This window comes from Eurytemora carolleeae, unplaced genomic scaffold (genome assembly GCF_000591075.1).
Source record: "Eurytemora carolleeae unplaced genomic scaffold, Eaff_2.0 scaffold9, whole genome shotgun sequence".
Classification (NCBI taxonomy): domain Eukaryota; kingdom Metazoa; phylum Arthropoda; class Copepoda; order Calanoida; family Temoridae; genus Eurytemora; species Eurytemora carolleeae.
Window position 1 is genome coordinate 733,525 of NW_019396095.1, and position 15,958 is coordinate 749,482.

At 32.1% G+C, this 15,958-nt stretch overlaps 1 protein-coding gene across 1 annotated transcript in view; it reads right to left on the bottom strand.

The window, feature by feature from the left end:
- The window catches only part of LOC111694794 (protein lev-9), a gene marked incomplete in the record, with an annotated part of 65,945 nt that overhangs the window by 38,890 nt on the left and 11,097 nt on the right, over positions 1–15,958 (bottom strand). Inside the window, 3 exon segments of the mRNA XM_023463820.1 lie at positions 190–262; positions 7,820–7,906; positions 14,900–15,004. Coding sequence (XP_023319588.1) covers positions 190–262; positions 7,820–7,906; positions 14,900–15,004 — 265 coding nt within the window.

The following is a 15,958-nucleotide window of genomic DNA, read 5'->3' on the forward strand; positions in this document are numbered from 1 at the left end:
GGAACTCGGTAGGACCACGGGAATGTTCTTAGCTTGGTTTATCATTTCTAAGTTGAGTGGGTCCACTGATGTAGGGGAAAATAGCTAAAATCGTAATGTACGACTAAGCCCGGGTAAACGGCGGGATTAACTATGAGTAACCTGAGGAGCGCCGGGTTCATAAGCTAGTATTTAATAAAGAACTTGTGCCTGCAGCCAAATGTTTGACATTTTCTCTCAAGGACACCGTTCATAATATCTTCAGGCTCTCCACAGCGTATTGCTGAAATGAAAAAATATTAAATTATATTAATTAAAAATAAAATAAATAGCAAGACTTTCAGGGAACTTAAGACTTGCATTAGCTGCCTAAAAGTCTGTCTGGTACTTCACTTGAATTGGAGTGTTCAATGCCCCCCCCCCTTAAAGCAACCAAAACAAATGTTCATAAAGAATCCAATATTAAAAATTGCATTTTGCACTTAATAGCTCCGGATATCGTTTTATCGACTGCACCCCTCTTCAATTATTCACAAATGCATATTCCTATAAAAATTTGAATCCTAACAAAAGGCAGTATTTGCAGTTTGTTTAAAAGAGTTGAATAGCAAGTGACAAGAAAAGAATATATTCTATTCAAATTGTCACAAAAAGACAAACCTATAAAATAATAAATTCATCCATCACAATGAATAGTTTGCTAATCTAAACCGGAACCAGGGGAGTATTCAGGGGGGGGGCTATGGGGGTTAAGTCCCCCTGAATCTATTGATTTCAGGGGGTTTTCAGACCCCAACGGGTGCTGATCCCCCTTGGAAAGATAAAAAATTTAAGCCCCCCCCCCTGGAAAAATTCCTGAATACGCCCCTGACCGGAACCCTTCAAACAGTTTAACTTAAGTTAAAGGGAGTGTAAGCGTAATTTCAATTGATCCTCTATGTGATCAAAAAGTGGAATTCCTGACTCGAGAAAAGTGTTTAAATCTGTTCATTTCTAGATTTCTTTATATAAGCAAGAAATGCGAAAGTCACTTTTGCAGAGAAACCACAAATGAAAATAAACAGTGTAAAGACAAAGCTTTCAAGGGTACCGTTGTGAATTGGGCATACCGTCCCTTAAATTCTCCTGATTAGCTCTAGAGTCTAGATATATGCAAATAAATTATCACAATAGGTGGCAACAGAGAAATGGACCAATTATACATGACGTCACAAGTGTCAAATATAACAAGAAAGACAACATTCTCTCCCATTAGTTGACATGTTTTCCAAAATTAAATAAGAAAGTGTAAAAACAAAAAATAAAGAAATTGCATTATTTCACTTCAAAAAAAATTCAATAAAATACGACTCGGGTCTAAGCTGTCGTTGGGCCTTATTTACGGCTCGGGCTTTCGGATTTAAGTTGCATCTAATTTTTAACAAAAAGTGTTTAAATCTGTTCATTTCTAGATTTCTTTATATAAGCAAGAAATGCACAAGTCACTTTTGCAGAGAAACCAAAGATGAAAATATACAGATTAAAGAAATAAAAGCATTGATAAGTAATTTAAAATTGATCAGACAAAGCTTTCAAGGGTACCGTTGTGAATTGGACATACCGTCCCTTAAATTCTCCTGATTAGCTCTAGAGTCTAGATATATGCAAATAGATTATCACAATAGGTGGCAACAGAGAAATAGATAAATTATACATGACGTCACAAGTGTCAAAAATAACAAGGAAGACAGCATTCTCTCCCATTAGTTGAAAATTAAATAAAAAGTGTAAAAACAGAAAATAAAGAACATAAAACTTCACTTATTTCACTGTAAGATAAGCTCTTTATTATCACTATTATTAATAATTTTGTCAGACACATAAAACTGTTGACACTTATGAAGTAGAATAAAGCTGTACTGATAGTGTATAAATTCTACGTTGCCATCTATTGTTTTTGATAATCTGTTTGGATATATGCAAATTGCTGTTTGCATATGAAAATAAAATGTATTCTACAGTTAGAAAACATTTTAAAATATATATTAATTGCATTGCATATTTTACAAATATAACTAGTTCATGGACTTTATCTACGGGCACCTGCAAATCAAGATGTGCACAATCGCACGCAAAAATCTAGCAGTATTTTGCCGATTACTTCTTTTGAATTTCAGCTAGCGGAATATATGTTTTAAATGTTTAGGGCTACAAAAGGTATGGAGTGAGTTGGTGGGGTAAAACACCTGAAAGTCGAGGCTGACAAACAATTGCTAAGTTGTCTATATCTCAGTAGGGTCAAGCAAAGGAATGGAGTCTCTGCCATAAACTTGAATTTCCTAATCCCTATGCAATCTGAGCTGAAAACTTTAGAATGCGATATCCCTAATCACGATCGCTTAATCTGAGTATCAATGTACACACATATGATTTTCTTCTTAATCCTCTTTTTGATTATTTCTACTGTATAAAATTTACGTTTGATAACAATTACGCATACAATGCTATTTCGATTGGACTAATATACGATTGAATTAAAGTCAGCTGTTTACAAGCCGGCTTTTAGAGCATAATTAAACAAATATAAATTTAATCATGTTAATATGAAATTATTAAAAACATATTTTAGGACTATTGTCATTTTAAACGTTAGTCTTCATAAACATTAATCCAAAACTTAAGTTCGTTCAATCGATGTTTAGTTCAATCGATATGACACCATCAACACCAGAAATCAAAACCGGTTATTCAAAAGTTAAAGATCGTACATCTAAACATGACTGGCTGATTGGTTAAATTTTTAACTTCTTTCTGTGATATCGAATGCGTTTTGATATAATCTTAGGTCTTGTGAAACCAGAGCCCGCGATTTAAAAGCTTCGGCTCGAGACCACCTCGAAATCCTCATCCTTCTGGGGACATTTTATCAAATTTGTGAAAAACTGAATATGCTCCATAAACGATGTTCTATAAATAATCTGCAGTCTGCACACTATCAGTGGGAAGGACGAGAATTTCGAGGTGGCTCAGACGAGAAAACGAGGAAAATGTGGCTCGGACGAGAAAATGTTGTGGTTGGCATTTCTCCCGTCATGAGGTATCCCTGGAACCTAATATATATGATAATACCTTTCCTCTTCTCATTCTCACAAACTTTAAATCCTCTCTTTCAAACCAGGAAATGTTTTAAAAAGAAAAGAAGTATTTCTATTTCTTTCAGAACAAAAGGAACATGCTCAATCTTATTTAAAGGGACTGTAAGCGTAATTTCAAGTAACTCTCCATACAAAAATGGCAAAAATGGCAATGCTATATTGAATTTCTACATTTAACCAGGCAAAGGACAATATTTCCCCCATTATTGTTCAACTAAAGGTTTCAAAGGTACCGTTGTGAATCGGGCATTTCATCTTTGCATGGAGGGTCATTTAAAACTACGATTACAGTCCCTTTAGCAGAGTTCAGAACGTAGTGTGACGTATTTGCAATTGGTCCTCTACATATTTATAAGAGTGGAATGTCAGATTGATAACAGTACCCTTAAGTTTTAAACTCTATTTCTAATATTAACAGAATGGGGGGGGGTACTTGTGACCCCCCCCCCACCTCTGTTTTTCCTCTAGCATTTTCAATTTCGACACTATCACCTTGAAATTTTTTTACTTTAAATAATTGTAATTTAAAGTATTTTTTAATGCATAGGCATAGGGTAGGGTACAGGGCGGTAAAAAGCCGGGTAAGGGAAAAAAAAAACGTTTTGCTTTTATAGCTGCAAGATAAAAACGGATGTAAGCATCCCTAACACCAAAACTATTAATGCTAGTGGTCTAATTATTTTCTTTATTCTCTATATTTCGCAAGACATTGAATCATCTAAATCTGTTTGGTCAAGTTTCAAACCCTTGGTCGACTCTCCGAAATTATAAATACAATTGTTACAGCTAAGTCTTGAGGGTGGGTGGAAACCAAGGTTTTATAATAAGGTTAGAATTACTCTCGATACGCTCCAATGTAGGTAAAGACGACCTTTATTGCAATAGACATTCTAAATCCTCATATGACGTCATTGCTTATTTTAAATAAAAATAAATTTTGCGGCTCAGAAAATATAAAAATTTAAAAGTCGGCGCGAATTAAAAAGATGCTTACAAATGCCCGTTTTGCGTAGAACCTATATCTTTTTCACAACTCATAAAGCCTATTTTTTTTATTTAACATTACAAATAAATCATTTTTATTTTTAAAAGCCGTTAGTTGTCGTCAAAAAATACTAACGATCCTCAATCAGTTTATATTAAATAAATAAATAAATAAATATCTAGATCTTAAAAAAGTTTATATTGAATATTATGTAAACAATAAATATGTAACTTTCCTTTTCCTTTCGTGTACTTTCCTTTCCTTTGATTTCTATTTTCTATATTTTTTTAATTGGGGGGAAATATTCCCACAAACTCTATTTTCTCCTGAAACACTTAGTTTTGTATGTTGTTGTTATATTTCATAAATAAATAGTTACTTACTTACTTAAACGAACTCAACAATTGTTAACTTGAATTAGAATTGCATTCTTAAGCACTTGTTAGCACGATCAATATTTGTTAAATGTGATGATTGTTAGCTTATGTGACATCATATGAGGCTTTAGAGTGTCCATTGCAATAAAAGACGACATTTACCTACATTCGAGCGGCATACTTACAACCTAGGTGGAAACAGATCATGGGATTAATAAATAATCATTCAGAAATTCAGGCCTCCTACCTTGTTCTTAATTTTAGAAACTAATCTATTTCTCTGAATTACCCACTAAACCCCGGCTGTTCTAATTTATAACCTTCAAAACTTGACTCTCCTGAAACTAGAAAATTAGACCAACTTTTTCCCATTCTCGACTCAACAAAACCTTTTAACTTCTCTTTCTTATCTCATATACATAGGTTTCTTACCTTTTTATTAAGTATCATATATGTAGCAATGTGGTGTTAATAGTTTAAAAAATCAAATAGAACTTTGCTTTTATTAAGCTTTACAATACCTTCATCCTTAAAAAACATAAAACGGCCCAAAAAGACTGTTCAACACATTCGTTTTTGCATCGTTTTTGGATCGTTTTTTGCACATATTTTCTGTCAGGGTCAAAATTTGACATAGTGTGAGAAAAATCCAATGTTTAGAATAAAAATTTAAAAAATTAAAAACATTTTCTCTTGTTACATTATGCCAAATTTTGACCTTGAAAGAAATTATTTGTAAAAAATACGACCCAAAAAATAACTGAGGTCACATCACTATATGCACAGAGCTGGGAACTTTAGAATGGTGGATATCAAGATTAATGCTTGATCCACTCTTTTTCATAATATCGGGACTAATCTAATCTTGTACTTGTATCCTGAAAAGTGTATAAAATTCAACCAATCAGAGTCACGTATATGAAGCCGATAAAGGAATTGAGTTTTTGCCACAAACTAAAATTTTCTAATCCCTATATCTTTGCAACCTGATGGGTTGAACCTTAGATATTTCAAATTTAGATTATTTGATCCAACAGAAATGATACTTTGAAATATCTAAAGTTTACGACTTTAGGTTGAAAAAATAAAGGGATTAGAAAATCGGAGTTTGTGGCAAACTTTCAATTCCTTTGAAATTTTGCGAGCCATTTAAGATTATATACAGAAATGGGATGACTCTCTAATATAAGAAAAACCGGTTTTTGATTTTTCTCCACTATATCCAAGAAAGAACGATTTAAGAAGAAAATTAAAAGTGTGTCCATTGGATACTCAGATTAAGTAATTTTAAGGATATCTCATTCTAAAGTTTTCAGCTCAGTGTATATTTATTAGACCTTCAACTTAACCTAAGAAGAATTCAATCCAAGACTGGTAAAAAAGGATTTTTTTCTCCAGTGCACCCACACGTTTAGAAGAAACCTTAAGAATCGACATTTCAGCATTACGAAAATGTTGTTCCAAATTACGAACATGTTGTTCCAAATTACGAAAATGTTGTTCCAAATTACAAAAATGTTCTTCCAAATTACGAAAATGTTGTTCCAAGTTACGAAAATGTTGTTCCAAATTACGAACAGGATTAAAAAAATTCATAAAATTCTGTTCAAAATTTCGTGTTTTGTAAAGCATTAATGAGGTTATGTCGATTTACTTTAAATATTATGCTGAATACTTTTGGTAGTTATTTATTCCGAAGAAAATGTTGTCCCCCAGCCAGCTTCCTATTGATGTGTTTAGGTTATGTAATGTATTCTCTGAATATTTGCAGGGATTACCATAGGGCTTTACTATACAGTATACAAGCTTTCATATACTGTATACTATATACTGTATACTATATACTATATACTGTATACTGTATACAGTATACAGTATACTGTATACTGTACACTGTATACTATATACTGTATACTGTATACAGTATACAGTATACTGTATACAGTATACAGTATACTGTATACAGTATACAGCATACACTATACAGTATACAGTATACTGTATACAGTATACAGTGTACAATATACAGTATACTGTATACTGTATATAGTATACAGTATACAGTATACACTACAGAATACAGTATACAGTATACAGTATACACCATACAGTATACAGTATACAGTATACAGTATACAATATACAGTATACAGTATACAGTATACACTACAGTATACAGTATACAGTATACACTATACAGTATACAGTATACAGTATACAGTATACAGTATACAATATACAGTATACAGTATACAGTATACAGTATACAGTATACAGTATACAGTATACTGTATACAGTATACTGTATGGTGTACTGTATATACAGTATGTTTTACATATATTTTTTGTACATATATTGTGTTAATATCTGTTATATTTATTACTGCAGAAAAATGAATGATTTGATATACTGTATAGTGTATACTAGCTGTACAATATACCTGCTTTTTTACAGTTCAAACTGTAAATTTAAAAGAATAAATTAGACAATTTACAGTATATGGAGTATATACTTTACAATATATGGAGTATATACTTTACAATATAAACAATATTAACAACTTTTGAATTTTGTCAATTCTGTTTGTCAATCTTAAAACATGGCAATAACTTGGCAAATTGATATTTGATAATGATTCCTAGAATACAGGTTTCCAATTTAACTTAAATAAACTTCTGACATTTAAAACTGAGATTTCAGAATAGCTTCTCAATAGCACTTAAAGGAAAGAAAATCTTGTGCAAAACAGGAAAGTCAAAAAAAAAAATTCACCTTCGACGCGTCTTTTGGTTTCTAGATCTGGATTTTTTGGTTCCGAAATAAATCTAGCACCCCCCTCACTTAAATCCTGTACCCGCCCCTGCTTGTACCAATGTGAAGCCCATTTTGCTGTATACAGTGAGACGCATAAAAATGTGGATTAAGAAAACGTCTGCTAGACTCAATTTATTATTTTAAATATTTCATGATGCACTTGAAACATATAACTTTATTACCATGATTTCTGTAACAACATCAAATACGCATAAAACTGCGTAAATGTCGTCTCACTACGCCATTGTTTTAGGTGTCCCATTGTATTTCAAAATGTGTCTCATCAGATATATCGAAAGCAAAGTCCTTGTATATTTCAAAGACAATATAAAGGAACTGGGTTCTTTCCACAAACTCAGATCTTCCAATTCTTATATACTTTCAACCTGATGGTGTAATGCTTTGAAATTTTAAACCTAGACTATTCAAAGTTTAAAATATCAACGTTTATATGTACGACATCGGGTTGCTAAGATATAGGGATAAAAAAATCAGATTTTGTGGCAGGAACTCAGTTTCTTTTACTTACGCTTGCAGGACACGTCTGGGCCGAACCATTGAGCTGTGGTGTTGTAGAGAAAACATTTAGCATGTGCGAACCCAACTATTAAATATCCTAGAAATAAAATAAATTAAAAGGAAGATACGAACACAAACAGCTCATTGACCAAAAATAAAAATGAATCCCTACAATTAACTAATTTAGTGATTTCTCTGGGATTAAAAAAAATGTTTTTGATTAATATTTTATGTATTGACAGTAAAATGAAAGATAAAAAAATAGTTTAAATACAGAAATACAAATTGTTTTCAATACTGCAAAATTGTAGAGTTTCATATTCTTCAATTCATGTTCTTGATGAGTTTTCCGGAATATTTCATAAGTAAAACTTATCCTGAAATTTCAATTTTACCCGACTTCCGGTTTAAAAACCAACTTCCGGGGTTTGCTGTTTGTAAGAAATAAAAGAAAACTTAAATAACCAAAGAACGCCTTGTAGACATTTAAAAATCCTAATCTTTTATATATATATCCTAATCTTAGTAAACTATAATTTAGCTACAGGGTGTCCCAAAAAAACATGGGAATTCAGTGACGAATTCGAGATCGTCTTTGTATTGAAATAGCATTGTAATACCTAATTTCAAAAGCCATAATATTATTATGTCTGCTAGAGTTTATTTTATGAAAAGGGTAAAAGACTGTAAAGATGTGTCTATAATGTCTCCGCAAGATGAACAGTGAAGATGGCCAAGTTTACTCTGTTTGTATACTGTAATTTTTTACATTTCATTAATCAAAAATAGATATTTCAATCTTGACTCAAAGTTCAAAATATTTTTCTTCTTCTCTCCCGGTAGATTGAAATTTTAATCTTAAACCAATTTTATTAAAGGGACTGTAAGCGTAATTTCAAGTGAACTTCCATTTAAAGGGACTGTAAGCGTAATTTTAAGTAATCTTCTATTTAAAGAGATTGTAAGCGTAATTTAAAGTAAACTTCTATTTACAGGGACTGTAAGCGTAATTTCAAGTGAACTTCTATTTAAAGGGACTGTAAGCGTAATTTCAAGTGAACTTCCATTCAAAGGAACTGTAGGCATAATTTCAAGTGAACTTCCATTTAAAGGGACTGTAAGCGTAATTTCAAGTGGCCTTCCATTTAAAGGGACCGTAAGCGTAATTTCAATTGAACTTCCATTTAAAGGGACTGTAGGCGTAATTTCAAGTGACCTTCCATTTAAAGGGACTGTAAGCGTAATTTCAAGTGAACGTCCATTTAAAGGGACTGTAATCGTAATTTCAAGTGAACATCCATTTAAAGGGACTGTAGGCATAATTTCAAGTGACCTTCCATTTAAAGGGACTGTAAGCGTAATTTCAAGTGAACTTCTATTTAAAGGGACTGTAAGCGTAATTTCAAGTGAAATTCCTTTTAAAAAAATGCTTTCGATTTACAACGGTACCCTATGATAAATCTTTAGATGATTGATAATGTGAAAGATATCCTCGTTATTCTAGCTTGAATAGTGTTTAATTCTAATAATTTCTTCCTTTATGTTTCTAAGGCATAAACCCGCAAGTCACTTTATAAAAAAACCACAAATAAAATAATCAAGCGAGAAAAAGAATAATTTGAAAAAAAAAACAATTTTATAGATAAAAATAAAATGAAATGGAACAGTGTTTTGTTTAAAGCGAAATATCGTTCTTTGTTTTCATTTTTTCATCTTTAAATAGATAAAATTTGATTATATAATCATTAAAATTATAAAAAAGATATATCATGTTAGTATATATGAATAAAAAGATAAATAGATTTGGATGAGAGATAGATTTGAAAATTAAGGATTCATAATAATCATCTCTACATTATTATTTATTGATATAAATGTTGAATGCACCTAGCAGTTCCATACTTGGAGTTTATATAATTTTTGACTCTTTTGAGTGTTGCGGGTGCGGTATATATCCCTAAAGTTAATTCTATTTTTTAAATTGCAAGCTGAGAATTATTTATAGAAAATAAATGATGGAAAAATTCCCCAGTACGACATAAGAAAATCCTCGAATATTTCAACAACACGGGCAGCCAGAGTACATTTGAATTTCCGAGCCGGGTCAACCTTTCCGGTCCCAGTTTGTACTGTATCGCCCGGACATTGGGTAAATAAAGCAGACACTCCATAGGACTAGCCGGTGCAACATGGTTGACGCGGTCAGACTTTAGGTTTAATTTACTTTTACTAAAGGGTCAGAGGTGCGTGACAAAGGTTTTAAAAGATCTGTCTTTTAACACTAAATTCTGAAAAGTTCATTTTACAAAAATTTGGTAGTTATAATTATAAACCACAACCAGGGGTTTCTTTATTTTTTTTTGCCCAAAATCAAACAAAATTGATAAATATCAACAAATAAAATGTGGACAGTATTGAGCGACTTAATTTACATCGATATATGGGTATCAATATACCCATACCGATATATTTTAGAGAATGTTTTTTTCTATCAGTGATTTGTATTCTATATTTTCCTTAAATTAGCTCTTTCAGCTCACCATTTGAAAAAAATTTTATTAACCTTTTTTGTCAAATTCTTAGAATATTTGGGTCCAGAAATAATGTCACAACTTACAGCACGGTGGACTAATTGCCAGTGGGGTCGGTCAAATAGGCCTAGGATTAGGCCGGGTACAATAAAAAGTATGAACGCGCAATGGGAGTTGTCATAGTTAGCCCTCCGACGGGACTATGCCAAGAAAATTGACCCCTGTCGTATGTTAGTCTGGTTAGGGCGACGTACTGTACAGAATATGGAACCGGGATACCATAGGATCGGGTACATGTACACGCTGTTATCTGGCAGGCCGGTACAAACTGGGCAGGTCCTGTTCGAATTCAAATTTACTACGGCCCAGAGTGACAGGGCTCTAAGCTTGGTTCCAAAAACGACCCAACATATCGACTAGCGATTATAAAAAGATTGCTAAGGTCAAGGATGTAATGCAAGGAAAGTTAATTGCGGTTGCGTACACTCTGCGTACATATTGAAACCAGTTCTCTCTTGGCGGAATTTGTAAACAATAATAGATGCATCATTGTTTTTTTAGTATCCGAGGGGGTTAAAAGCTTTAAATTTTGATAATTTGATAATTCACATAAAATTTTCCAATGACCAGAATATTTCATTGATTTTTTATGTGAAAGATGGATCCCATGTCCGGCTTCGACATCTGTCTTGTGTTTACATTACCACCCAAAGACAATACACTGCAGTACAAAAGATGCGTACACCTCTGAAATAACTTTCCTTGCATTACAACCTTGGCTAAGATAAAGAGGTTGAGAAATGTATTTCACGGGCAGCCTGAGTACATTTGAATTTCCGAGCCGGGTCAACCTTTCCAGTCTTAGTTTGTACTGTACCGCCTGACAGGGGTCAACAAAGTTGGTCTAGCTCTGTGTACAGGACTAGCTGGGGCAACGAGGTTGACGCGGTCAGACTTTACAATTCTATAGGTTGAATTTACTTTTCAAGTTTTTATAAAAGTGACTTTCTTGCTACAGAAACAATGGAAGTAATATTGAGAATATTGAACATTTTTCAAGCTTGTAAAACAAGGATATCTTCCACATTAGTAATCAGATAAAGGTTTAAAGGGCACTGTAGCAAATTGGGTAAATCCCTCCGTAAATTGAGGGATAATTAAAATTCCAATGTGAGTCCCTTTAAGTTAAAATGTGTAAATTAACTAAAATGAAAAGATTGAACTAACTGAAGGTTTAAAGGAACCAAATTCTTTTATCTTGAGATTTTACAGATTAATTAAATGAATACTAAGTCAAGAGAAAATCTACCCACCACTACAATTCTAAATTGAGTCTTTCCCACAAACTCTGATATTCTAATCCCTATATCTTTGCAACTGTAAACCGTTGATATTTCAAACTTAGAATATTTGATCTAATGGAACTCATAGTTTGAAATATCTAAGGTCTAAGACATTGGGTTGCAAAGATATAGGGATTTGAAAATAAGAGTTAGTAAGAAGAAGACTAGAATCCAGAGACCTTAAATTTCATTGTGTGGCATGTCTGGATTCACAATGGTATTCTTTGAACCTTTGCCTGAGTTACAATAATGAAGCTATCACTTTTCTTCTGTCTGAAGATTACAAAAGTGGCTTGCGCAATTATGCAACAGGAGAAAATGAATGAAATGATCAAAATTCGACACTTTTCCAAATAAAAAAGACACGATATTTTTTCTCATGTAAAGGGTACCGATGTAAATTAAACATGCCAATCTATATTTATATGAAAGGTTACATGACACTACGTATATGTCCATTTAAATAAGAATTTCTGAACGCCATGACCGCAATTTTATCTTATGTTATCTAATGAATGTTGATTCATCTTCCACCGATTTCCCGGACTTTTGGCAAAATTGTTCTTATTTAGATTACAATATTGACCATGTCAAGTCAACATTTTTTAAATCCAGTTTTTATTCATTTTTTTTGTTGGGAGAAGAGCAAGGTTGGTTACTTTTCTTTACATTTGCCGTCCATGCTTAGCTTGACAAAACATTTGTTAAAATGAATGCTGTTGCAAAATTAGAATCCATATTGTGAAGTAGTTTTTATTGTGAGGGAGGGGGGGGGGCCCGTTCAGGATTATTCTTAATTTTGAAATAATTTTATTAGTCCGACATTGTACGAACAAAGCGTTTGGTTATTGCTTATAGCAATATTAAATTTGTTTTCTATTTTAATATCGAGATAACATAGTGATAAAGCATACAATTTGATCGAAAATACTAACACAATGTGAGAGATTTCTAACAAGGTTTTTAATCTCAAACATTCTGTTTGTAATTTTGAGCAATATGTTCGTGAAATATCAAAATATTTAGTTTTTACCAAGTGGATTGGTCAAGTTAATCATGATGTGATACGTCCCTGATATCTAATATGGTCTAGGGGTTGATTAGGTGGCCCCCTCTCTTGGACAAAGTCCTATATTCGCCCCTTATATGTGATATGGTCTAGGGGTTGATGTGGTGCCCCCCCCCCCTTATAATCCCTACATCTGTGCAACCCGATTTCGTATAAAAGGTTTAAACCATCAGGGTTCAAAGAAATAGAGATTAGAAAATTTGCGGCAAAAACTCAGTTCCTTTAAACTACATAAAAGTATATTTACAAATTTTTATAAACCAAGAGCAAAATTATATGAAATCCTATCATTACGACGCTTCTTCAAAATCACGCCATCTTCCCGTGGGGTGAGTTCCAGCGGGGGGACCAATTGACTGTAAACTATGCCAAAATTTTCGCAATGAGGTTGCAAAATTAAGCTATTTGTATTAATTTTCTATTTATTTTTAATCAGAAAAAGGAAATTGTTCATTTAAGAATCTAAATTAACAGTCAACACTTCTGAATTGCAAAAATGGATGAAAACAAAGCTAGCTTCAGAAATACACATTTTATTAATACGTATTTTAGCAGTACATATGCTAGCAGTACATAATCCAGCAGTACATTTTCTAGCAGTACATAACCCAGCAATACATTTTCTAGCAGTACATATTCTAGCATTTCATATTATAGCATTACATATTCTAGCAGTACATATTCTAGCATTTCATATTCTAGCAGTAAATATTCTAACAGTACATATTCTAGAAGTACATAATCTAGCAGTACATATTATAGCAGTACATTTTCTAGCAGTACATCCTCTAGCAGAATATATTCTAGCAGTACGTATTCTAGAAGTACATATTCTAGCAGTACATATTTTAACAGTACATATTCTAGCAGTACATATTCTAGTAGTACATAGTCTAGCAGTACATATTCTAGAAATACATATTCTAACAGTACATATTTTAACAGTACATATTCTAGCAGTACATATTCTAGCAGTACATATTCTAGCAGTACATATTCTAGCAGTACATATTCTAGCAGTACATATTTTAACAGAGTACATATTCTAGCAGTACATATTTTAACAGTACATATTCTAGCAGTACATATTTTAACAGTACATATTCTAGCAGTGCATATTCAGTAGTACATATTCTAGCAGTACATATTCTAGCAGTACATATTTTAACAGTACATATTCTAGCAGCACATATTTTAACAGTAAATATTTTAACAGTACATATTCTAGCAGTGCATATTCTAGTAGTATTTATTTTAGCAGTACATACTCTAGCAGTAAATATTCTAGCAGTACATATTCTAGCAGTACATATTCTAGCAGTACATATTTTAACAGTACATATTCTAGCAGTGAATATTCTAGTAGTACATATTCTAGCAATGCATACTCTAGCAGTAAATATTCTAGCAGTACATATTCTAGCAGTACATATTTTAAGTACATATTCTAGCAGTACATATTTTAACAGTACATATTCTAGCAGTGCATTTTAGCAGTACATATGCTAGCAGTACATAATCCAGCAGTACATTTTCTAGCAGTACATAACCCAGCAATACATTTTCTAGCAGTACATTCTAGCATTTCATATTATAGCATTAAATATTCTAGCAGTATATATTCTAGCATTTCATATTCTAGCAGTAAATATTCTAACAGTACATATTCTAGAAGTACATAATCTAGCAGTACATATTATAGCAGTACAATTTCTAGCAGTACATCCTCTCGCAGTACATATTCTAGCAGTACGTATTCTAGAAGTACATATTCTAGCAGTACATATTTTAACAGTACATATTCTAGCAGTACATATTCTAGTAGTACATATTCTAGCAGTACATATTCCAGAAATACATATTCTAACAGTACATATTTTAACAGTACATATTCTAGTAGTACATATTCTAGCAGTACATATTTTAGCAGTACATATTCTAGCAGTACATATTCTAGCAGTACGTATTCAGTAGTGCATATTCTAGCAGTACATATTCTAGCAGTACATATTTTAACAGTACATATTCTAGCAGTACATATTCTAGCAGTACATATTTCAGTGCATACTCTAGCAGTAAATATTCTAGCAGTACATATTCTAGCAGTACATATTTTAACAGTACAAATTCTACCAGTGAATATTGACCTGGAAAACAGCTGTACTGAAGAACGGATTCTAATTCAAACTGTTTAGCGTCAGGAGCACCATTGTGGTTTGCATGTTGCACCAGAGGGGGCTGATTGCAGTACACTGAAAATATAAACAATGAAATAGTTTTAATTGAACCAAGCTGTATTTTTCCTTTTGTTTACCTTTGACCAGGGGCCTATAATATTTTCTTGAAAAATCATTTTTTTTAGAAGTTTTTTATGGGTATACATTTTTTAAATGATTTATTCGCTGAATTAGAGAAAATAAATGATTTCTAGGAAATATACATCCCTGCCTGTGGTTTAGGGAATATACATCCCTGCCTCTGGCTTAAAGTACCTTTTTCTATAGATTGTTGGGTGGAGGGGGAAATATATGCTGAATGTGTGTATACATTGTTTGTTTACATTTCTAGTTCTGTTTGTTTTTCTTATTGAAGGGTTTAGAAGGGGGCGGGGATAAAGTTTGGTGCTAAATGTTTGACTTTGTTCAGGAAAATTAATATTTGGAGCGAACATACATGCGGTGAATTTGTAATTTATTAATTTTAAAACAATCCGCTAGATGGATTTGTAATTTATTAATTATAAAACTATCCACTAGATGGATTTGTAATTTATTAATTATAAAACTATCCACTAGATGGATTTGTAATCTATTAATTATAAAACTATCTGCTAGATGGATTTGTAATTTAGTAATTATAAAACTATCTGCTAGATGGATTTGTAACTTAATAATTATAAAACTATCTGCTAGATGAATTTGTAATTTATTAATTATAAAACTATCCGCTAGATGGATTTGTAATTTATTAATTATAAAACTATCTGCTAGATGGATTTGTAATTTATTAATTATAAAACTATCAGTTAGATGAATTTGTAATTTATTAATTATAAAACTATCTGCTAGATGGATTTGTAATTTATTAATTATAAAACTATCCGCTAGATGAATTTGTAATTTATTAATTATAAAACTATCTGCTAGATGGATTTGTAATTTATTAATTATAAAACTATCCGCTAGATGAATTTGTAATTTATTAAT